This window comes from Ambystoma mexicanum, chromosome 3p (genome assembly GCF_040938575.1).
Source record: "Ambystoma mexicanum isolate Mex_15411 chromosome 3p, UKY_AmexF1_1, whole genome shotgun sequence".
Classification (NCBI taxonomy): Eukaryota; Metazoa; Chordata; class Amphibia; order Caudata; family Ambystomatidae; genus Ambystoma; species Ambystoma mexicanum.
Window position 1 is genome coordinate 768836068 of NC_090925.1, and position 24147 is coordinate 768860214.

The 24147-nt window shown below is 46.5% G+C and overlaps 1 protein-coding gene across 4 annotated transcripts in view; it reads left to right on the forward strand.

Moving 5' to 3' along the window:
* Positions 1–24147, forward strand: part of LOC138580846 (zinc finger protein 615-like) — a 338520-nt gene that overhangs the window by 12003 nt on the left and 302370 nt on the right. For all 4 annotated transcript variants that reach the window (XM_069651715.1, XM_069651717.1, XM_069651716.1 and 1 more), the window contains exon 2: positions 1572–1698. In XM_069651715.1, coding sequence (XP_069507816.1) covers positions 1572–1698 — 127 coding nt within the window. The remainder of the gene's footprint in view (positions 1–1571; positions 1699–24147) is intronic.

Sequence of the window (24147 nt, forward strand, 5' to 3'; positions counted from 1 at the left end):
ATGTAAAAATGTACATTTCCTGTGTTTTGTTTTGGTTCTTTCACTACCCAGTCATGCTCCATACCCCTCCCCCCACCACTCCACAACGCACCCCACTAATTCTGACTTTCTGTCATGATTTAAGGATTATTTTGTGTTAATCCATTACCTGGCTTGTTAAACTCAATTTGACTTCAACCAACGTGTGATCTTGAGTAATGCAGATTCTGCTCCTTCTCCTCTACGACAAGACATAGAGGTCTACTTGCTTGAGCATCTTCACATATGTACCTGCTGGGACGCTCCTTGGTTAAGCATCTCTGCTAGTATGAAAGAAGCAGGACCATCAATGTTATTGCAACAAGCGCTTGTTCATCGCCATCCTGCATTTGGTATTATGAGTGATCATTACATACGTTTACAGGAATGCAGTACCATTTGGAGGTGAAGAAGCCTAGAAGAACCTGGTGAGCTTGACACCAACCGCAGCTGAGCTACTTTTGACTTCCCAGACCCACTGGTGTCATGAAAAAATACCTATATTTGAGAGTGTGCATAAAGGAGCCGAGCATTGGGACACAAGGTGAAGACATAGGCAGCATAGTGGGTCATATATAATCGACAGAAAGGTATAGTTTGCATCTCATGTGGAAGTCCCATTTAATGCACTCTATGTACTGGCACAAGGTTCATCAGAGGTAGCTCCTGCTCATCAGGAGATGATGCCCGATGCTCAGGAGCTACTCTTTGCTTCTGCTTCACAAATCTAGATCGATCCCAGCAGCATGATCCAACGTGTGGTTTGGACACCCACATATGCCGTCATCACAACCACAAGTGCCATCTGCTCGATGCACTCTAAGTAACTGCACACCAGTTTAGTGAAATTTACTTTGATATGAATATTGAACAAACATTTTTGTTTAAGGTGTGGTTGTCAAGTGACAGTGTCTAGGGTGCTTCGATTCTGCAAACCAATCACGTCTTCATTTTTGCATTCTTTGCACACTTCTTTCCCTGACTTTTTGTTTTAGAAACATCCCTTATCTGCAGTTTCAGAGATCGAAATAAAGATTTGATTAGCAGGAGCTTAAAGCAGCTTCTGGGTATCCGGCATCACTAAGTAAGCAGGAGCTAACTCTGGAGAACCAGGAGCTATTATATAGCATGCTTCAAATGGAGTTGCCGCATGAGATGCAAACGTTTTGTCAATTCTAATCATCTTATATGACCCATTATGCTTTAATTGGAATCTGGATGTGTCCTTATACTCATTTATGCACATTCCTAAATGTGCAGAGTTAATTTCGTATGGATATGTATGTATTACACCAGTTGGGCTCTGGAGACAAATGTAGCTCCTTGTAGATGTTGGTATCGGGCCAACCAGGCCCTCCTAGGCTGTAACCAGGAGCTAAATAGCTCCCAGCAATTTTGAAGCCTGCAGTTTGCAACTATTCATGGCTCGCAAACAGCAGAGTAACAGGGAGGATGTAGGGGAAAATATGGCAAAGAAAATATGTATAAATTGAACTGTGCATTATGTATTATATTGAGTTTTTCAGTAAGTGGTGTCATATTTCTTGTCCTAGGCACAGGTTTCCTTCCATTGTGCTGCTACCTATTTCTCCGATGAGGAGTGGAAGCTTTTGCAAGAATGGCAGAAGGAACTTTACAGGAATGTGATGAAGGAAATTCACCAAGCCTTGCTCTCATTGGGTAACGTTACAATATAATTTGCACGATTTATGTTGTATGGCTTTTTATTCCATGTGTTTTCACTGTATACTATTGTTTCATCAGAAAAAAAATCCAAGCTGGTAACTTACTTCATGGTAGGTTAGTTTCTGGGGAAAACATTGGTAGGTATATGTAGATGTTTGGGAACAAAACAAAATTAACTTATGACAAAGTAACTGTGACAAATTTGGCACTATTGTCACTGATTCTCTGCTGGGAAGCTTCCCTTACGTAGCCAGGGAAAGGCATACGCTACCTGACTCTGACCCTAAGGGTGGCTATCTGCGGGAGGACCACATAGGGAAATAAACTCCAGAGGGACAGAAGAATACTAGATCAAAATATTCTTGCAGACACAATTCCCAGTGACACATATATGCCTCTGCAACATACATACCTGGTTTATTGTGGTATAGATGAAGAAATCCCACCTTACAGCGGTCAAACACCTTATGTGACTCCCCTTTTTCAGTACTGAGACGAGGAAGAGGGATGGAGTAATGAAAATGACCAGAAGTCGCAAGCCAACGTCACATTCTAGTCTTTGGACAGTGTTGCACTGTGCCAGGAAGTTTAAAGTTGACACAACTGAGAGAACACCAGAACAAGGAGCGAGGCAGAGGCTGTCTCTGTCGGTGACTTGTTCTGACGCCGGTCAGAACACTAAGGAAAAGCAGACCATCGGAAGCAGCACTGAGGGGGACACAAACCGCATGCAGTAGAGGTGAACCGAAGGATGTTTACCGCTTGAGGGCCCGAAGCAACGAGAGCTGTGCGCAGCAGAAGAGGGCAAAGCAGAAGACTGAGAAGGGAAGACACAATGAACACTGAAGCTGCAGGGTAAGCCCAGAGAAAGAGAACAGGTCACCGGAGCGCTTGTATGTGAATGCAGTGTCCTGTTAAGTAACACCATTGAAGAAGTTGATGCAGATGCTAACAGTATTAGAAACGCGTCAGTGACCCAGCGTTTCAAAACAGGAATTGGTGTGAGTGCGAACAGTGCTGGAAAAGGGTTGAGGACCCCATATTTGAAGGAAGCAGTGTCAGCACAAAGAAATGAACTGTAATGAGAAAGGGCTGGTGGCCCGATATTTAGAAAAGATTGTTTCGTGGATAACAAAGAAAGTAGTTGGAGAATGGAAAAGCCATGGCATGTTAGTGAGCCAGGCAAATAGTGAGGCTGGGGCTCAAACCCCCAGAAGAAGTGAACGTTATGAAACAGTGTGACATCCTGGATGGAGAGTAAACCAGGAGAAGTAAACTTTGTGAAACAGTGTAACATCCTGGCAGGAGAGTAAACCAGAAGAAGTGAACTTTGGGAAGCAGTGTGACATCCTGGCAGGAGAGTAAACCATGAGTGGGAAGGTAAGTGAACCTGAATTGGAAAACGTGTCAAACCAATACATAAAAGGGAAGAATAATTTTTGGGATCATTGAGACAGGAATGAATACCCAGGCAGGAGAGTACACCAGGAACACAGAGAGGAACAATCAGCAGAGAAAGGAACAATCGGCGGAGACAGATAGAGCTATACCCTCAGAAAACGAGTGGAAAATACAGAGTGTGACGAACTGGAACAAGTAAAAGGAATTGTGTGTTTAAAGGGAGATGCAATGGAAAGCCAATCCCCTTGAAATTGTGAAGTAAAGAGTACCATATAAGTAAAGGAAACTAATGGAAAGATTCATATAATTTAGGATTGTGAATGCTTAAAGTGAAGCATTGAAGGTTGAAGGAATACAAGGGAAAAGAGGAATTTGTCCTTAAAAAGCGTGAAGGCCTTAAGAAAGATGGAGAATTTCAAGGGAGAAGTTGTCGTTGAACTTGTAAAGCGAAGTCTTGAAGAGGGAAGAAAAATACGGGGAAGGAATCCCACTTTTGTTGAATAGTTAAACTTTGTGGAACTTATCCGAGGTGCCGGATAAATACAGAAGGATAAGAAGAAACATAGGGGAAGAGAGGATTCCTTTTCCTGGTGGAACATTTTTTCTTTCTTTTCTGCACCTTAAACTTTATATTTTTGTAAGTCTGAAAGAAGGCTACGAATGTATCATCTATCGAAATCCCCTTGTACACATTATATTAAATTTAGAGTGTAAGGGTGAGATTAGGATTTTTTGGACACAGGGCGGAGGACGCTCTTTTGTTTAACATCCTGACGCAGACGTTCCTTAGTTTTGTTGGGGCAGGGAAACCCTTCTTAGGTTCGGGATGGATACGATTCCCCCAACCCTCTTAATGTTTTGTGAAATAATTCTATCGCACACAACAAACATGCCACTGTGTCTTAGTCCTGATCCCTTACTTAACTTAACCACTCACTTGCTAATTCTTTTATGAAACCATGTAGAACCATTTTCAGAATGGATTGTCTTGGGTCCATGCTATGATATCTGATACTCTTGTGTTTGTGGGAAGGGCAGCCAATCACAGGAGACAGCAAAGGTGTTTGTGGGGGCTTGCAGATGGTAATCTGCATTTCCTAAAGCCCCTCTCACAGTCCTTACCACCTCAGGTGCTCCAACTCCTCAAATACCTTGCACAAGCTGCTAGCTAGCCATAAAACAAAGTCACCTTCCACCTCAATTCTATACATATACACAGCACACAATTTCTTACTCACCAAGAGTCAAATATCACTACGCAATGGCGAGTGCAGATTTTGCACCATAATCTTGTACATAAAGGTTCACATTTCAGGTTGTAAGCTACTAGACAGGCCTAAAAAGTCACTTGTCCACTCAGTTCTCCACATATGTAGCAGAGCCAAGTGGTGAGTGCACATTTTGAGGCTTCCTGCACAGCCAACCTGAAAATTAGAAACATTTCCCAAAGCCCTTACCCCCTCACCCTCATTGGGTATAGAGCCATGTCTACCCCAAACCACATCCTCCATGTTCACCAACAGACCGGCTGATGTGCATCATCCTGGTAGAGTTTGAAGGTTTTAAAGGAGTGCGATGAGTTGAGAAAGGTAGGAGTTATTACAAAGTATAACATACATAATCAGCCACCACCTCCCAGTCCCTCCTCCTGAATCACTATAGTGTATCCCCTACTACATGAGGACGTGACCAGCAGTTACAACACCGCAGCCTTTGCCAACTGAAATAATCGCCCCTGACACAAAAGTGCAGTGGACACGGCAGTCCCATAATTACTGAGGAACTATTTTCAGACACATATGGCCCAAACCTGGCTGTCAAGAAATCTGTCAAAGAAAGCTTGTAGTGCCATAAAAGTTATGAGACAAGGCACACATGGTTGGATTATAGATATACATCAATCAAGGAGGCTTTCATCCATGAAGCTCGACCCCCTTTTTACGTGTTAATTGTTTTTCCTCCTAATGTAAAATTAAATGAGCAAGAGGTCCTGTGTTAAAAAAGAAGCATTAGCTCTGGTAAGAAAAGTTGTCAGGCAGCATTAGAAGTCAAAAACCTCAAACTTGGCTTAGATAGAAAGGATAACAAAGAGAAATGCAAACACATTTAGTGTAGATAACAGGATGAATGAGTTAATTAAATTGTCTTTAGTTTCTTTGGCTTGTACATAATGTCTTCAAAGGGAGGGGACCAGTATTATAGGATTGTTTACTTATTGTTCTCAATGTATATTTTGAGTGATCAATGACTGTATTATTTTTGAAAGTGCAAACAAATATGCATTTCTTGACGGAAAAGCGTACCCACACCCCACAAACTTCTACCTCTGAGGCTAACACACCATGAATGGCTCTTTCCTGAATGAAGCAGCTGCAAAATCTAAACGTATTCAACAATTGATAGGATTGTAAATGTTAGCAAGTGCCACACTTAGATAGAATTGTGAACATTAGCCTGCGTCACATCTAGATAGGATTGTGAAGGTTAGAAAGTGCCACACTTAGATAGAATTGTGAAGGTTAGCAAGTGCCACACTTAGATAGAATTATGAACATTAGCAAGTGCCACCCTTAGCTAGCATTGTGAACGTTAGCAAGTGCCACACTTAGACAGAATTGTAAACGTTAGCAAGTACTACATTTAGATAGAATTGTGAATGTTAGCAAGTACCACATTTAGTTAGAATTGTGAACATTAGCCTGCGTCACATCTATATAGGATTGTGAACGATAGCAAGGGCCACACTTAGATAGAATTATGAACATTAGCAATTGCCACACTTTAGAATTGTGAACATTTGCCTGCGCCGGACCCAGACAGAATTGTGAATTATAGCAAGCATTAGCCTGTGTCGTATCTAGATAGAATTGTGAATGTTAGCAAGTGCCACCCTTAGATCGAATTGTGAACATTATCCTGCGTCACATTTAGACAGGATTATGAATGGCGGCCAGTGCCACATCTAGATAGAATAGCGAATATTAGCCATTGCCACATCTAGACTGCAATGGTAATATTACCAATGCCACAATTAGGTAGAATTGTGAATGCTAGCTTGATTCGCATCTAGACAGGATTTTGAAGGTGGGCCAGTGCCAAATCTTAATATAATTGTGAATATTGGCGTGTGTCATATATAGACAGGATTGTGAATATTAGCTAGTGCCGAATCTAGATAGAAATGCAGAGATATTCACCTGTCACATCTAGAAAGAACGTGGAAATTTAGCACATATCATTTCTAGATAGTGAGGCCAACCGACTAACAATTTCACCCCTCTGCATACACCTCTCAAACTCTAACTAAACACAACCACAACCCTAAAGCACAACACACCGCACAAACTTCACTACACCGCAACAGCAAAAAAAAACACACATAGCTTCGCACAATAGCACACAACGGCTATCGACCGGAAAGCACCCCGAAGCTCAGCGAATGGTGTTAACCGAATTGATGCTGCCAACAGCACATCACTGCTCTCTTGCAGTTATCCCACTAGTTCCCACTAACTTCAACCCCGCCCCCTTTCCTTTTCAGATCCACCAGAGTGCCAGGGACCACACCAGTGGTGATAGTGCAAGATATAGATATCCTTTAACATTAACATTATCCTAATGAGGAGGTCCCTACTTAACAAACTAAAACTAAAGAAAGAAGACCTACTGTCCAAAATGTCTCTGACCCCCACACTAATACATACAACAAAAATATACAAGGAGTATGTGGCTGACTTCAGTGTGACAAACAAGATGAAAGTTCAAACTTATAGAACTAGCAAGTACTCCTTGTGACCAGGGTTGGACTCCCTTCCCCTGGATCAGTTCAGAAGTATTCTTAATAAAGTTCTGTTTCAAAATGTTTTGTTCAGTTTAACACAAAAATGTCTTTTGCCTCCACTGCGTCCTTGCACTTGGCAAAGTAAATGTCTCTTTCGCAAAAACACTTGTTCAAAAATCAAAGCAGTTGTTATCCTCCACAATATCCTTCTTGGTAAGGCAAATGTCTCTCCTTCAAAACTCAAGTTCATAAACCACGGCAATTGTTTTCCTCATGATGCAAAAACAATTATTAGCAAATCACAGTTATTCTTCAGTTGGAATACCTTTGTCAGGATAGCACAGCAACTATCTTTGATGATGCCACAGTTTGTCAAAAGGATAACATAGTTAATAACTTCTTTCCACCACACTTCTTTGCCTCTACCACACTAGTTTAAAACATCTTCCTCTCTCCTGGCTACTCGCCTGCTAGGCTATCTACTACTGATCCCTTTTTCCAGTGTGTTCTCCTGCCAGGAAAGTAAACTCCCTGTTACAAGTAAATTCAGTGGCAATATTTGTTCCAGAGTTCTCCCCTCCAGTTTCCCTTGTGAGGAGGATTATAGTCTTTGTTCTTGACAGTGTGGGTTACAGGTCCCCCCAAACTGGTACCCCAAAAAAGGAGGATTGCACCCAGGATGCCTCCTTACTACTTCTTGATAGCTCTTAGGTTGTGGGTAGTGTGGGTTACAGATTTCCCCAAGCTGGTGTTCCATAAAAGGGGAAATGTGCCCTTGCTGCCTCTGCACTTTGTGTTCGGTATTCAAATCTATTGGGTAGGGCACACTGTCTTGCTTGGAGCGCCGTGGGGTCACCTTTAGCATCAGGCCAACTCACCAGTCTTCTGTGGCATCTCTGCTGCTTCTGTGGCAGACCTTCTGCGTTCCGCTGCCTCTGCTGCAGCTCCTGTGTAACTGTAGCGGTCTACACGGCTCTTTATTGGAGCTTTGATGGCTCTGTGGGGTCTCTGCTTCCACTTCTTTACTGGTGCGGCTCACGTTGTGTCAGGAGCTTGTCTCCCATACGGCTGGGCTCCCCTTCCCGTAGCTATCCACCACGCCACTTCCTGCTGCGCTGTCTCTGCACTTTTGCACACCTTCTCTTGCATCGGCTTCAGCTGGCGCGCCTTCTATTTTCAAGGCAAACCCTGCATTCTGACTTGCTGCTGCCTCTACTACTCCTTCAGTATCTCCTCTCAGCTGTAGCTTATCCTTGGATTTAAATGTCCCGCTCAGGTGCCCCACACTACAACAACTAGACCGCTCATTATGTTCAATGGCACCTTTGATCATATTGACTCTTGATCCTTCTTCCTCGTCCCAGTACCACAGGCATTATGGATCTTGAAGTCCATAATAGATTGCACAGCATTTTCATTGATTTGCTTAATTCTACAATAGGCCACCATTGCGTCAGGGGAAACAGGGGAATCATGAGTGGAAGAGGTCACCAATCTCCCCCGTCATGAGTCTCCCCCTGTGTGATACTCCCATATAATACCACCCCCAGGGTCAGGATCAGGTAGCGCCCTGCCTTCCCCTGGCCACATCAGAGTGTGCCCAGACTGTAGTCTCATTAATGATCTCGCTAGATTCATCACAATGGATTCTCAGTCTTAAAATGTACGATCATAGTGGCCACAAGTTCAGAGCCACAAATGCAGACCTGTCTAGCGTTTGCCTTGAAAACAATCAATGCGGGTTTAATCAGCCTGACCCCTTGTTCTCACACAAATTTCAGTACAACACCAGCATTGTTAACCAAAATGGATTATGATTTTGAATTTTGTTCCTGCCAAGTTGCCTTTCTATTAAATCTGACGCCCAAGTAGTCGTAATATAAAAATTCTTTGATTGAAAAACCATTAATCTATAGGTTCACAAACTCCCTCTGATTCCCACAGCATAGCATAGTCTTTTTATTAGAATATTTGATTATAAGGTCTTTGGATTTGCATATAACATAGTTTGTTTTTTAAGGCCCATTACTGTTTTGGACACTGAGATCACGTCATCTGTGAACAGCAGGATCCCTGTGGGAAGTCCATTCAAAGAGGGGCTATCAACCAGTAGTTAGAGATCTCTACTGTTATATCATTAATTAAAAGGTTAAATAGGAGAGGGGCCAAGATGCACCATTGTCTTACTCCCTTTTCATTTAAGAATGCCATTGTTTTCCCTCCCCGACACAGTGGCGAACATTCGCCTGATTATCCGTATATAAATGCATAATTGCCCTCAAGAGATTGAGTGGCATGTGTTGTTTTTCAAGGGTCGACCATAAGGCTCGGACCGAATCCAAGATGGTCTTGAGATTGAAAATAACAAAAATAAACATTTGCCTTTTTAAGAATGACACATTTTACTATTAGCAGAATCAGCCTGTAGGTCTGCTCTTAGCAACAGTGCCGGTGCTTCAGTGATCCCATTTCCATGTGGACTACATGGACTCCATGGAAATGGGGAGTAACCGTTACCGGAGCCACTTGTGATATCCCGCTGGCACTGGGATATGAGGCAGCGGTAAGGGTGTTATGGGGTTGCCGGTAACCCGCCGCCTACCGGCGGGTTTTACCGTCAACCCCGTAATGAGCCCTTTGCTTCCCGTATGAAAATGAAAACTGTTCTTCCCTCTTTTTCCGAGATTTCTCCTACCCGGAGATGGCCAAAAAGCCACTTACAGTTACTCACGGTATTAAGTGTACTGCACTTCTTTATTGGATGCTGACTAATTCTGGTCAGGAATTTCAAATGTCTCTTTCTCGTCCTATATAAGGCTTCAATGACTTGTCCTGGATAACAGGGCTGCTAGGTCAGTGGCAGGTACCTCATGTGCCCCTCCTTATTCGCCGGCACACTTCATGGGCTCCCGAGTCACTTTCATGACCTCCGTTACTTCGGATCCTAATTCTTCTTTTGTTTTTCTTTTTTTTTTTCGGTATCACATTGCATTTAATTATGCACCTTTCAGTAAACTGTGTAAAAAGTCCATAAACCTGCATATATTAAAGAAATGGTTAAATTCTAACTGCAGTGACTGATCCTAATTCTACTGGGAAATGCTCTACTAAGCAAGTTACCTGCACCAAGGTAGGTCTCCTCTTGTCCATCCGGCGATCTCCATCGAGAGGTTTATTTCCCTTGTGCTTTCCTCTTCTCTGTGACCTATGTTCTGAGAGACAAGGTGGCTTCGAGAAGTGACAGGCCGTACCTCATTGATCCCTGCAGGCCCAGAAGCCTGTAGGTAGCACCAGTTGCTAATAGGTTGTGACACCACCTCTCCAAAGAGCGAATTGATCGAGTCCAAGATTCATAAACTCTGTTCAGGCACTTAACTCTTAGGTTCAGTCAGAAATGCCCCCTTGCTACAGCCCATTGTTGCCCAGAATACCATTCCCTCGGAAGGTCCGTTAGGGGGAGTTGGGTATGGGCAGGTTCCATGGGTCTTCAAAAAGACTACAAGAATTCATTGATGTGTGTCCAATTCATTTTTAAACCAACACACTTCCAAACTCATAAATCCTATGTGGGGTATATGGTGACCAATATTTGAGCTAATGCCCTAACTTGGACCACCCCCTTAGTGACCTCAGAAGTTACCTTGACCACCAACTATCAAGGGTTTGTTACTGCTCTCAAGATTGCTTGGTCGCCCGTTTGGTTAATCTCCCAGTTCCTTGAATTGAATCAATGTTTGTGATTTTCCCCTCTTTGCGTTTGCTGATAGAGACTTCACCATGCCATGGTCTGGGACCCTTTTTTGCCCACTTCGGTGGGCCACAATTTTCCACTCCTCCGATGTTCCTACTTTGTATTTTTTTGTTATTCTTCCTCAGTGGCATCTACTCATACCTCTTTGTCCTCCTATTTCACCTCTTGGTTTCGTCTTATGTCCAGTGACCTATCACTTTCTCTCTCTTTCTTTATCTGACTTATGAGTGTTTCCATTATTCTTTTATGTGACATCATCATAGCATTCACCATCCCTTGAGGTGATCACCGACATATCACCACGAAACAGGCAGAGGCAGCCTGGTTATCGATGAGGAAGTTATGCCCATCTGGTAGGTTTGGAGCTTGCAGGTTGCAATTGTCTGCAAGATTTGTGCAGCAATATGGAGTTTGCAAATGTGACAGTAGTTATTGGATTGGGGTTTAGGTTGAAATTATCAACAAAAAAAAAATGGTCGCATTGACCAAAAGTTCTAAAAATGCTACCACCAAAGGTTCGAACACCAAAAGTTCGAACCTTTGGTGGTAGCATTGAAAAAATAACAGGGGCTGCTGGGGTGTCCCCCGCATCGCCCCGCTCACTATACTTCATGGTATAGTGAGCAGGGGACACCCCCACAGCCTCCTTTAAAAAAGAAAAAACAGGGTCTGCGGGGTTGTCCTCCGCATTGCCCTGCTCACTATACTTCATGGTATAGTGAGCGGGGGTTATGGGGGACACCCCCGCAGCCTTCCGTTTAATAAAAAGAAAAGAAAAGGACCCTGCAGCGCCGGTTCTCGATCATGGAAGTGAAAGGGAACTGGCGCTGCAGGGAACCAGCGTGAAGATGAAGGTAAGTGGGGTTTGTTTATCTTGGGGTGTGGGTGTGGGTTTGCTGAGGGTGTGGGTCGGGAGTGTGTTGGGGGGCTGTTGTGTGTGAGTGTGAGAATGTATGTGTGCTTGCATGAGAAAAGTGCAAACTTTTGGTAGTTCGCACCTTTCTCATGCGATTTGCCCGCGGTACTTTCAGCCGCGGGCAAATCACTCGGATTCGTTATTGGAGCAGTCAAGGGTTGGTTTTTCAAGAGACAGAGTGTCTTTTGCTTGAAGACTAGTGTTTTCAGTTCGAACTGGAAGATGGGTTTTACTTTTATGTGTATCACTGAGATTATTAAATGTACGATATTCAGCAACCTAGAATTATCTACACAACATTTAGAGGGTGTTTTCTCTTAAATACTGGCACCAAAATGTGGCCCTGTGCCGGCCAGGCCACTTTATTTTTCTTTGAAAAGTGTCCCTACAAAAGGAGTCCATTATTCTGCCTATTCAATTTTGGATTCTTAGTGAATCTGTATCAAAATACCTACGTTTTGTATATAGGTCAACAACACTATATTAAAAAGTCAGCAAAAAGTATTTGGGTTCATTTCTGAATGGTGGCATCTGACTCTGAAGAACATTAAATAAAGTCACTCTGCCCTGTGAACACCTTCTCTGAAAGCCATAACAAATATCATGCTAACAGTGAAAAAACAAAACCTGTTTCATGATATTGTTCAGAAAACCATTGCTTGAGGTACCATTTCATAGTATATGCTGTAATGCCCTTTGCTCTTGTGAGAAAAGTGTGTGTCTTTCCCGAGCTATATTCTATTAGAATGTGCAAGTTACTTTTTTCCCACTTCTTTACCGTGTGTATTTGTCTCTAGGCCTCCTACACACATTTCTTTATTGAGGTCTATTCCTACCCTGCAGTGTACCTTTTTTATCGGTGTGCATTTGTGTACACATATCCATTTATCGCTTTCTCTCTGTACATTTCTACACTGAGTCCATTCATTGCTCTCTGTCTCTGCATTTGTTCACTTATCACGTTATCTGCACATTTCTATACCCTATTGCTTTGTGCATTTCTATATTTCTCCATTCTGGGGAACTTCCCTCTGCATGCACCGCTATACAAAAAGCAAATATAAATAACAAAATACATTGTTTTCTCTCTGTACATGCCTCTTGCAGTGTACATTTCTCTAACTGTAAAGTCATTGCCTTTACTCTGTTCATCTCTGTATTGCTCCATGTATTGCCTTCTCTATGTACATGTATTGACTTCTCCATTGATTGCTTTCTGGAAATTTCTATTCTTCTCTATAAATTGTGTTATTTCGGTACCTCTCCATTTCATGCTTTCTCCCGCTACATTTCTATATTTCTCCATTCTTTCTTCCCTCTTTTCTTCTCTGTTCAATGTTTTCTTTCTATTCTCTGCAATACTTCTGCATTCATTATTTTCTTTGTGTAGATCTATATTGCTTTCCTTATACCTTCCCTTCTATTGCTTTCCCTTTGAGCATTTCTACGCTTTTCTTTTTTTAAAACACTTTATTAAGTTTGCAATGAACAACAACTACCAATAAAGTAAACAATGTCTCACAGTAAAGCGTCACAACTTAATTTACAGAACAATATAAGCATCATACATCTTCAATCTGTCATAATAGCTTTATCCTGCGAAACATAACAGCAAACTGACAAATATACACAGAACAACACAAGAGAGAACACAAGTGGGGCTAAGAGAAAAAAAAAACACCATCACCTCTGCCTTATCCCCCTTTCCTCCTCTGATGACATATCCACCAGATCAGCTCCACTGTCACATTAATCATAAAGAGCCAAAAATGGGCCCCATAACTTTATGTATTCCTCGCCTTTATCTTTATTTTCCAATGAAACCTTATCATACTGGGCTTATTGAATGTTGTGTTGTGGGTAATGTATTGAATTGTAAAGATATACTTCTACTCTCACTACTACTGACAGGTTAGAATTTAAAAGGAAGAGAAAAAAAAAATTGTTTTGAACTAGAAGTGGAAAATTGATGTGTTGTTGCAATGGGGAAGAGTAATAATTTCTATGCTTTTCTATTAATTGCTTTCACGCTGTATGTTTCCATACTGGTCTATGAATCACTTTATCTGTTTACCTGCATGTGGGTCTCTTTTCATTGTTTTCTCTCAATAGATGCCTGTATGATATGATATGATATGATATGGCATTTATAACGCACCTATACACAAGTGTTTCCAGGCGCGATGAGGCAAGGGAGAGGGAACAGAGGGAAGACAGACAACGATCCTACTAGGTCAGGTGTCATTCAGATCGCACAAGTGCAAGGGAAGGGGGAAAAGGAAAGTGCATGGGGCGGGGGAGGGGAAAGTGCAGTACATAAGATAATAAATAACAAGATAAATGAAGAGCGGCCAGCTGGTGGCAAGTGCAGGTTGAGTGCAGACATAAGTGCTGGTGGGGGGACTGTAGGGATGCAGAAAACAGTCCCCACATTCTGGAGTTGCCGGGGAGGCAGTGCAGGCGTGCAACTGGCAAGGTTGGGGCCGAGATCAGATGAGTGGCCAGGTAACCAGTGCAGTATAGTATCAGACAGGGCTTCAGCAGGGGAAAGGGGGAGAGAAAGCAGAAGCAAAGAGGAAGGTTTTAAGGTGCATCACTTACTTATTGATTTCTTTGGTTTCAGTATGACACTTTATCCCTCAATGCAATATTTGCAATCATTGTTATTTATTTGATGTTTTTACAAGTGGGGCACAGAAAATGAAATCCATTTCGAGCGCAGCGAAGACCAGAAATTGGGTGGCAGGGAGGAAGTGTGTGGCTTGTGTCAAAGATGGCCTTGATAATTGACAAAGTCCAAATGATAGATCAAGGGTTTTATTAGACAGTTAATACGGTAGGCAGATCTGCAGTGGATTGCCTTGGATCTGGGCACACTAGTGAGCATCCCTATTTAATGTCCTGTGGATCCCACCTTCCTAACCCAAGTCCCCATAACACCAGGTTAGTTTGGCTAGCAATCAGTAACCCCTACTATCTAAGAATATTACTAAGATGAGGGCCTAAAGGCCAGAGCCTTCCAGTCCCTGGTCTTCTTTTTTTCCTTCTCTCACTATCTCCTCTTTCTACTTCTTCCAGTCTTCTTACTCTTGTCTCTCTTCCTATCTTCTTCTCCACTTGAGCTTTGTCTGCACCTTGTCTGTCAACATGTCACAACAGTACTTTACATATTGAAATGTCCATATCATTGGAAATGTTATGTTATGTTATATTAAAGGTACTTATATAGCGCACCATCGCCAACGGAATTGGTCCCTAGGCACTCTGGCGGATCTGTAAACAGGATGAGGGCGGGAGGGTTAGTCGAGGAGGAGGGGAGTAGAAGAGTGGGAGAAGTGGTGTGCTGTTGGCACCTTCAGCTCAGTATACACCGAGTGCTGGGCTTTGGTGAAAGTATCGGATCGGGCGAGGCCTCGTGTGATGTAGGTTCGATCTATGTGTTGTTGATGCGGTATGGTAAAGTGCGGTATGGGATTGCTGGGATAGAAATGGTTTTGTGAGTGGGATGAGTATGCAGAAAATTGAGGATTGGGTTAGTGGGGTCTGTACCTTGTTCAAGTACTTCTGGTTCTGTTTGGAAAAATGCCACAACCGCCGCACACATAGGGTACATATCTGCATGCAGGTGTGCACTCACTTTTTTATAGCTCGCATGTAGCCGTACAAGAGGTTGCAGTAATGGGGTACACTAATATGGATGAGAAGAGAATTCAGGGAAGGACATAGAGAGAGGGGTACAGGGAAGGAAAGCCGACCGCGGCTTCATTGATTTGTTGGTGGCTCTGCAGCTGTGCTCCTGCTGAAGCCATGTTCCTGTGAGGGCACTGCCTCGCTGATGCCATGCTCTGCCCTCTTCTGCCAAGGTCAGCGCAAGTCAAAGCCTGTGGTCTGTGCAGCTCTCTTCACACATGCGCAGGGACCTCAAGTTTACTTCTGCTCAGGCCTGCATGTCTCTGGGGCGCAAGGTCTGCACAGGCACAACTTTAGCCATCAGGGGCATCACGCATCAATTATGTATGGGGCGCAGTCTATGTGCAAGCGGCGGAGAGGAGGCATAGCTCACGGGCGGCCTAAGCCCAGTGTGTGCAGTCTTGGAGAAAGCATAGATAAACTGGCTGCATTGTTGTTCAGTAGCAGAGAAACACCTACCTTGACAGAATTGCGCATCTGCTCCACAAAGGCCTGCCTTTCTGTCAGCTCCCCTGGCACTATTTTGAATTTCCGTGGGTTTGACTTCACAATGCCAACAAACAAAAAACAAAACACCCACAAAAGGCCGGGGGGACTGTACTGGGGTGAATGCTTGGCTGAGCTAGGGTTCCTGGGTGTGGTAGGGTGTAATGGGGTGAGGTAGGTTTGCTGGGGTGAGCTAGGGTTTGCTAAGGTGCGCAAGGGTGGTTGGGGTGCTGGGGTGAGCCGCATGTGTTGCAGTGATGTAGCCGGGCTGGGAGTGATCAGGGAGTCATAGGGTATGGGGTGGGCTAGGGTTTGGGAGTGAGCTTGGCTGGGTTCTTAGGGTGCGTGTGTGTTGGTGTGATGCTGCAACCAGCAGGGGGGATTCTAGGTGAGGAAGGGTGGGTAGATGGTTAGGTGTGATCCTGGGTTAGCAAGTGTGGGTGAGCTGTTGAGATGCTTGGGTGGGTTGCTGGGGCACGCTGGGTTGGGTGGGTGGTGTGTTACTTTGAGGTGACCTAACGTGTGTGAGTGGGGTGTTGGGGTCAGCTATGGTGTTCTGGGGCTAGTTATGAAAAATGGGTTGTTGTGCCTGGATGAGCTAGGGTAGGTGGGTATCGTGCTAGGGTAAGCTAGGGTCCCCAAGCGTATGTGCTATTGTTAGCCTAGGTGGGAGGGGTCTTGGGGTCAGTGAGGTGGTGGGGTGATATTATGTTCGATGAAGCGAGCTAATGTGATGAGGTTGGGTGAGCAGGTGACATGGTTGGGTGGGTGGTGTAGATGGGGTGATGTGAGGTAGTGAGGGGTTGGCTTGGTTGAGGCAGTGGTTGGGTGGAATTAGGTGTATTATTGGGGTGATTGTGGGCGGTATGAGATTTCTGGGTGAGGGTTTAGGGTGAGGTTAGGTCGTTGGGGCAGGCTGGGTGGATGAAGTGAAGTCGGGTGGGGTTGGGTGTGGTGAACGTTAGGCTGGCATGTACTAGGGTGCATGGATGGAGAAAGGGCAAACCTACCAGCGCTTTGAGGTCATACCAATGATATATAGAGTGCTATATAAATGCCAAGTAACATAACATAACATAGGACTAGGGTGTTCTCGGATGGTTGGGATTCACTGCTGGGGTGTTCTAGAGCGAGTGGGTGTCAGTGCTAAGGTAAACTAGGCTAGGTGTGTTTCAGGAGTAGGCAGGGTGACGAGACGATCTAAGATGGGGTGCTAGGTTGAAGTAGGTGAGCTGGGGTCAACAAGGGTTGGTTGGTGGTTGAGGGGCTAGTGAAAGTTTGGGATTTTGGGTGGGGCTCGGCTGGGTTAATGAGTGGCAGGCCAGGTCATGCTAGGGTGGGTGAGTAAAGGGGGTGCTGTTAGGTTTCACGGCCATTTGGAGTGCTCCGGTGAGGTAGGATGAAAGGGTGGGCGGTAGGGTGAGTGTATACTGGAGGTTGGGCTACTGAGGTGATCTAGTGTGGAAGGATGAGCTGCTGGGGTGATCTAGAATGGTTGATGTTGTGCTGGGGCGATCAAGGGTTGCTGGGAGGTATGCTGTGTCAAGCTACGGTGGGAGGCAGTGAGATGGAATGACTGGGGATGAGGTAGGATGGGTCGTTTGAGGTGTTCTGGGGTAAGTTTTGTTGGGTGTGCAGGTTGGTGTGTTGAGCCAAACCAGGGTGGGTAGCATGCTGGGACGACATGGTGTGGGCGTGTTTGTGTGAGGTAAGGTGAATGGGTGGTGGGCTGTGGTGAGTTAGGGTCTGTGCATGTTGGGAAAGTGGTGCAGTAAGGATGTGTGGGATGAGGTAAGATAGAGTTTAGCTTTGGTGAGTGGATGGAGTGGGGAAGGTGGTGGCTTAAGCGTGGCTGGGGTGATGTTGGTGAGGTGGTGAGGAAGCGGGATGAGGTAGCTTGGGTGGGTTATGTGGGTGGTGTGGGGAGGTTGGGTGGTGTGAGCTGTTGTGCTGCAGTGAGTTAGGGTTGTAGTGGCTGGCAAGAGTGCTTGGATAGTTCATTGCTGAGGTGAGCTTGAGGGTGTGGGTTGTAGAGCTGGAGCAAACCAGGGTGGGTGGGGTTCTGTGCTGAGGTGCACGATAGGTGTACTTTCTCTCCTTATTGCTATAACTTGCACTGTACCAGTATTTAAAAACTTAACATCTGCGCTGTGAATGCTAGGCCTTTTGTCTCCCATTCAGGAATCTCAATCCTAGTTGTGTCCCACCTGTCTTAGCAATAATGTGCTTTTGTTAGCTCCTTATCCTGAGTGCTGCCACCTTGGCCCTGCCAGACTTGCCTACCTCTCGCTGCCTTGCCTGCCCACTCTTCATCCTCACCAGTGCCTCCCCCTCTCCCTTTCACCTCTCTCCTCTCCCGCCCCACCTATGGTGCTCTGTCTCTCCTATCTTCTCTAACTGCTTCTCTATTGACTATCCTGCTCTCCTCACTAAATCTGGTAGGAATAAGTTTAAAAAGGACATCCTGGTATCCAACCCAGGCCTCCCTATCGCTGACACCTACACCAGTGCCTCCTCCAAGGAAACTCTCACCGACATCCTCTTTGTCGTGCCTTCGCCGGACATATGGACCCTTCATATGGTCTCTGTGCTTTCACCTTTCGCCTCTTCTCCCATTAATGGTGGCACCCGTTGGGACGCCCTCCTTGCCTCCTTCCTCTCCTCCAAAGTCATCATTAATGTTTACTCTAATGGGACCGTCCTGGTCCAAGGCCCTCACGCCAACCTGCACCTTTTTAATAGACGCTTCCCGCGCCTCATCAACTTCCTCTCTTCTCCTGCTGTTCCCCCTCCCTCTTCCTTGGCTACCTTGCCTTCCCCCTCCCTCTCGGGCTCCATCAACACCTCCGCAGGGCGTACCTCTGATCTGTACCCCTCCCCGGAAGTCCTTCAAGGAGGAAAACCTTCTCCACATTGCCACTCTTAACTCTTGCTCCGCTGTCAAGCATTCCTCCGACATCTGCCGTCTTCTCGAAGAACTTAACCTCAATGTCCTCGATCTTACCAAAGCATGGTTCACGGCCAGCTCTGTCACTAGCTTCGACACGCTCCTTCCCGACGGCTACAAGATCCTTTCCGCACCCAGGCCCAACCGCTCCGGTGGGGGTGTAGCCCTTATCTTCCCCGAGTGGATTCCTGCCTCTGTCACACCTACACAGGCCTACTCCTCTTTTGAATGCCTCGTCTGCAGGCTCTCTCTCTCCCCTAGCCATTCCCTTACCGTGGCTACTATCTATCGGCCACCTGGTAAGATTTCTCCCTTCCTCTCTGAGTGGGCGGACCTCTCCTCCTCACTCCTTGCCTCTACCACTCAACTCCTCCTTCTTGGAGACTTCAACATCCACTTGGATGCCTCCTGTCCCCCCTCTGGACACTTTCGTGACCTCTGCGACTCTCTCTCACTAACCATTCTCCCCTCTGGCCCGACTCATTCTGCAGGGCACACTCTCGATGCTCTGATCTCTTCAGACCTTCCCCTCTCTGCCCTCTCTCCAGTCCTCTCTCCTCGAGGGACCACTTTCTCCTATCCTCCCACCTTACCCTCCCTACCCCTCAGGCCAAGCCTCCTCCATCACTGCCACCCACCTTCTCGGTCATCCGACCCATGAAGCGCGTGTCAGTTGAGGCTTTCGCCGCCACCTACTCACCCTCTCCTCCCCCTTTGGCTGACACTCACCCTGACACAGCCCTTTCCTCGCTCCACTCTTCTATATCTGATACTCTTGATATCCTTGCCCCTGTCATGAGAATCAGCCTGAAGCCCAAAGCCAAGTGTAATTCCTGGTTTGACTCAGACCTCATCTCCCTAAAACGCAAGTGTAGGGCGGCCGAGAGGAAATGGCGTGCTTCAAGTTCATCCTCTGACAAACTGGCCTGCCGCCTGCTGCAAAGACAATACCGGCTCTCTGTCCTCACCAAGAAGAGAACTCACATCCAAGCCCGCATCTCTGCAGCATCTAACAACTCGGCTGAACTCTTTAAAATCTGCAAGGAACTGGCCAATCCTGCCGCAGTCTCTACCTCTCCTGTCCCCTCCCAGGCCCTCTGCGCGGTACTGGCTTCTCACTTCATTTCAAAAACTCAGGACATCCTGTCCTCACTTTCCTCCTACCGCCTCCCTCCCCCTATTCCCTGCTCTTCCGCCGGCTCTTCTGCAGCCACCCCATCCTCCCTCCTTCTCTGCCTTTCCCCTTTTCTCTGCTGACGAGGTTTCCAGACAAGTCCGATCTATGAAGGTCTCGTCAAAACAGGTTCACCCCTGTTCCTCCAAAACTATCAAGGACCACATCGACTCCCTGGCTCCTGCCCTGGCTAACTTCTGCAATCACTCCTTTGCCACTGGAGTCTTCCCATCCCCCCTTAAGTACTCCCTTGTGCACCCTCTTCTTAGGAAACCCTCTTCCGACCCCTCCTGCCCAGCTAACTATCGCCCGATATCCATCACTCCCTTCCTGGGCAAGCTCCTGGAGAAACTGGCCATCTCCCAGCTTAATCTCCACACTGAATCTGTGGGTTGTCTTCATGACCATCAGTCTGGCTTCAGAGCGGCCAGAAGCACAGAAACTGCTCTCCTGAACATCTGTGAAGACCTGCTCTCCAACCTTGACTCTAACACTCTGTGTGTTCTCATCTTGCTTGATCTCTCTTCTGCCTTTGACACTGTCAACCATGCTATCCTGCTCAACCGTCTCCGTGATAACCTGGGTATCACTGGTCAGGCTCTGGCATGGCTGACTTCTTTCCTCTCCAATCGACCCTCCCAGGTCCAACTTGGGTCCTTCCTCTCTGACATCTTTTTCTCTACCTGTGGTGTCCCCCCAGGGATCTAACCTCTCTCCCTGGCTGTTCAACCAATATCTGGCACTCCTTGCCCTCCGCATCGCCGCTCTCTGCCGCAACTTTCAGTGCTATGCAGATGTTACCCAACTCATTTTCAGGCTACCCTCGGCCTCCTCCTCTCCTTCCCTCATCTCTGACTGTCTGTCTGCTATCCAGGAGTGGTGTGCTGCCAATGACCTCTGCCTTAATGCCAGTAAGACTGAGATTCTACTCATCGGCACACCCACTCCCTCCTTTCCTGCAGCTCTCTGGCCGGCCCCGCTAGGCCCTCTCCCTGCTCCTACCTGCAAGGCAAAAAACCTCTGGGTCATTTTCGACTCCACACTCTCCTTCTCTCCTCACATTTCTGACGTCTCTAAGAAGTCACACTACCAGCTGAACCTCCTTAGAGGTATTCTTCCTTTCCTCTCCTTTCCCAAGAAGCTCACTGTCTCCAGAGCCCTTGTTCTCTCTAAGCTGGACTACTGTAACAGCCTCTATCTAAATCTGCCTGCCTCTACACTCCGCCCTCTGCAACTCATCCAGAACAGGACTGCGAGACTTGTTCTTGGCCTCAAGCCCAGGGACCATATCTCTCCAGGACTGAAATCTCTGCAATGGCTCCCACTGGCTGCGAGGATTAAGTTCAAAACCCTCTGCATTGTCCACAAGGCCTTCTGGGGCATGGGGCCGAAATACCTTCAACTCTCCCTTCCTAAATATCTTCCTTCACAAGCTCTTCGCTCATCCGCCTCCAACTCCCTAAGGGTCAGCCGCTTCTCCAAGCAACGAGTTGGGGGTAGATCTCTCTCTGCGGCAGGGGCCTCCCTCTGGAACAGCCTTCCTGCCTCCCTGAAACTTGAGGAAAACCATCTCCGGTTCCGGAAGCACCTCAAAACCTTCCTCTTTGCTTCTGCTTTCTCTCCCCCTCTCCCCTGCTAAACTCCGGATTGAAACTGCACCGAATCGGCACCGGGCCACTCTCACTGATCTCGGTCCCTTGCCCAGCCACCTGCCCCTGGCACTTCTTCCCTGGCAACCACTGCACCGTGGGACTGTCTCTGTATCCCTACAGCCCCCCTCCGAGCACTTGTTCTGCACTTACCTTGCACTTGCCACCAGCTGGCCCCTTATTTATTTATCTTATTTTCCACTATCCCATGTACTGCACTTTCCCCTCTCCCTTGCCCCTAGCACTTTCCCTTTCCCCCCTTCCCATGCACTTGCACGATCTGAATGACACCTGGCCTAATAAGATCGTTGTCTGTCTGTCCCCATGTCCCCCCTCCATGCCTCCTCGCGCCTTGAAACACTTGTGTATAGGCGCTTTATAAATGCCATATCATATCATATCATAGGTGTTTAGATGGGGTGCTAGAAGATGCTAGTATGGGGTGTGCATGATTATTAGGGTGGGCATGTCCTTTAGGCATTGCTTGCAGTGGAAAGCAAGGCATCAGCTTTCAGCGCACTCCACCCCACGCCTTCACAGGGGAAGTGTAAGGACATTTGGTTTGTAGCAACCCAGCAGGGGCTTGTCTTGAATACCCTGACAGATCTTGGCTTGGCCAGACTTGGCAGATCTGAGGATGAGCACAGTTCTCAGCAGAGAGCACTGAACTCACTGAGCTATCCGACAGATGCATTTACATTATCAATCACACCGTTTCAGGAGCAGTACAGTGAGGTTCCTTCCAAACAACACTGTACCCCACCAATAACAGTGCCTCTCATAGCATTGCATGTTCTCTTCTAGCAATAATCACACCCCTTCAAGCTCTAGATGTGCTCCTCTGCCAATAAGCACTCCTCCATAGTACTGGATGCGGTAAATTAATAATGCTAATGTATCTCCAAGATTTGACTGTGCTCCTCCCCGAATTCTGACCCCTACCAAGTACTGCCTGCAGCCCTCTCCCTACGATGGACCAAACCAGGCTGTGGTGCGGGCCAATACTGTCCACATCTCTTCAAGCACTGCCTGTGTTCCCCACTACACACTTCCTGCTATCCTGCCTCTCCACAACCTGGCTAGTCTCTTCCCAATATTCTTCTCCCTTTCCACACCCTGCCTATACTCCTTTTCCTCTTGTGGTCCTAACTACTCACACTCTTCTTATACTTCGTATCTGTTACGCTCACCCGGTTCCCACAGGGTCGTCGATCGAACCCGGACAGCTGCGGTCTCCACCAACGTGATGTGTAGTGCAGAGATGACAGACTGGACTGGCCCTCCTAATCTCGTCTGCTTGACCCGTAGGAGTATTCTCTTTATAGTCTTGAAAGATGAGCTCTCCATCCTGCGTGGGATGCAGGGGCACGTAGACTCCAGTTACTTCACTGGTTCGACGGCATTGGAAGAGTTCCGGAAGAGTATTGACTCTGCGGTTCCAGGCGTGAACCGTTAAAATAAAGTTCAAAGAGTTCAATATGTCCGTTGTTCACTCTTGTCTCATTTCCTTTCTTGCATTGCAGTTGAGTCCGGGAGAAGATGGTTTCGTGGCAGCTGATGGCGTTCAGGTAAGAGTCTGTATTACCCAACGCTGTCCGGTAAATGATGCAGGTATATAACTTGTTGTTTTCCTCTCTCTTTACAGGCGCGACGTAAGAGAATGTGGCGTGTTAAGGATAATGCCTCCGGTGGTAAATCAGGTAAGTCTATGATGGTAAAAGAGATTGTATTTGTTGGCTCTCTCGGCTCACCTTGTTGTTTCTTTTGTCCCTTAGATGCCGGAGTTCGGCGAAGAAATTATGGAGGCAGCGCCGGATCGAAAGATGCTGTGAGGACTAGTGAGTATGGCGCGGCGCTGCAGCTTGCGATGCGACACGTGCAGAAATAATGTCCTTTCCAGGTTCGGAGACGTGATGGATCCGGAATCAGGTGAGAAATAAAATAATGTTTGTTTTTCTAACCTTTTCTATTCTCTCTTCTTATTCCACAAGCTCCGGATTCAAGACAGGCGTGGCAGAAGACTGGAAGCCGACTTGCAGGCACAGTGAGCGTTACGCTGCTGGATGCAGAATAACGCGAAGCGTGTGCTGCTGCTCGGGCGTGGTTTAAATAGCCTCCAAAGTAGTCCCCGGTAAGAAGTTCCTCAGAACCACACCCGAGTAAAAAATAGTCCCTGTAGTAAAGTAGTTCCCTCCAGGCCTCACGTTGGCTTGGCTTCATTTGCAGCATGGTCTGCATGAGGTAAGTAATGCCTATGGCGCCAGGACTGTTTTTTATTATGAGCCTGGTGCCTAAGGCGCCAGGACTGAACCCAGACAGCCCCTAGCCGGGGCTGCTGGGGTTTTGATAAATACCCAGATGCCTGCTCCCGGAGCTGATGGGCTTGGTCCTGAGGCCCGGGGCTAGGCATCATGACAGTATCCCAGTGTAAAGGAGGTCCCAGACATGACCTGCACCCCTGCCCCTCATTTCGAGCTACCAGAAAGGTACTCGCCAAGGCACGTGACGTATGAAGAGCAAATGAACCAACAGAGAGCTGCACTGGGACTCTGCCCAGTGTATATTAGAAGATCCGTACCTGTTGAAGCACCCATAACCAGACAACCCTGGGCGGCACGGTACCCTATCAGACAGCCATACCAGCCGCT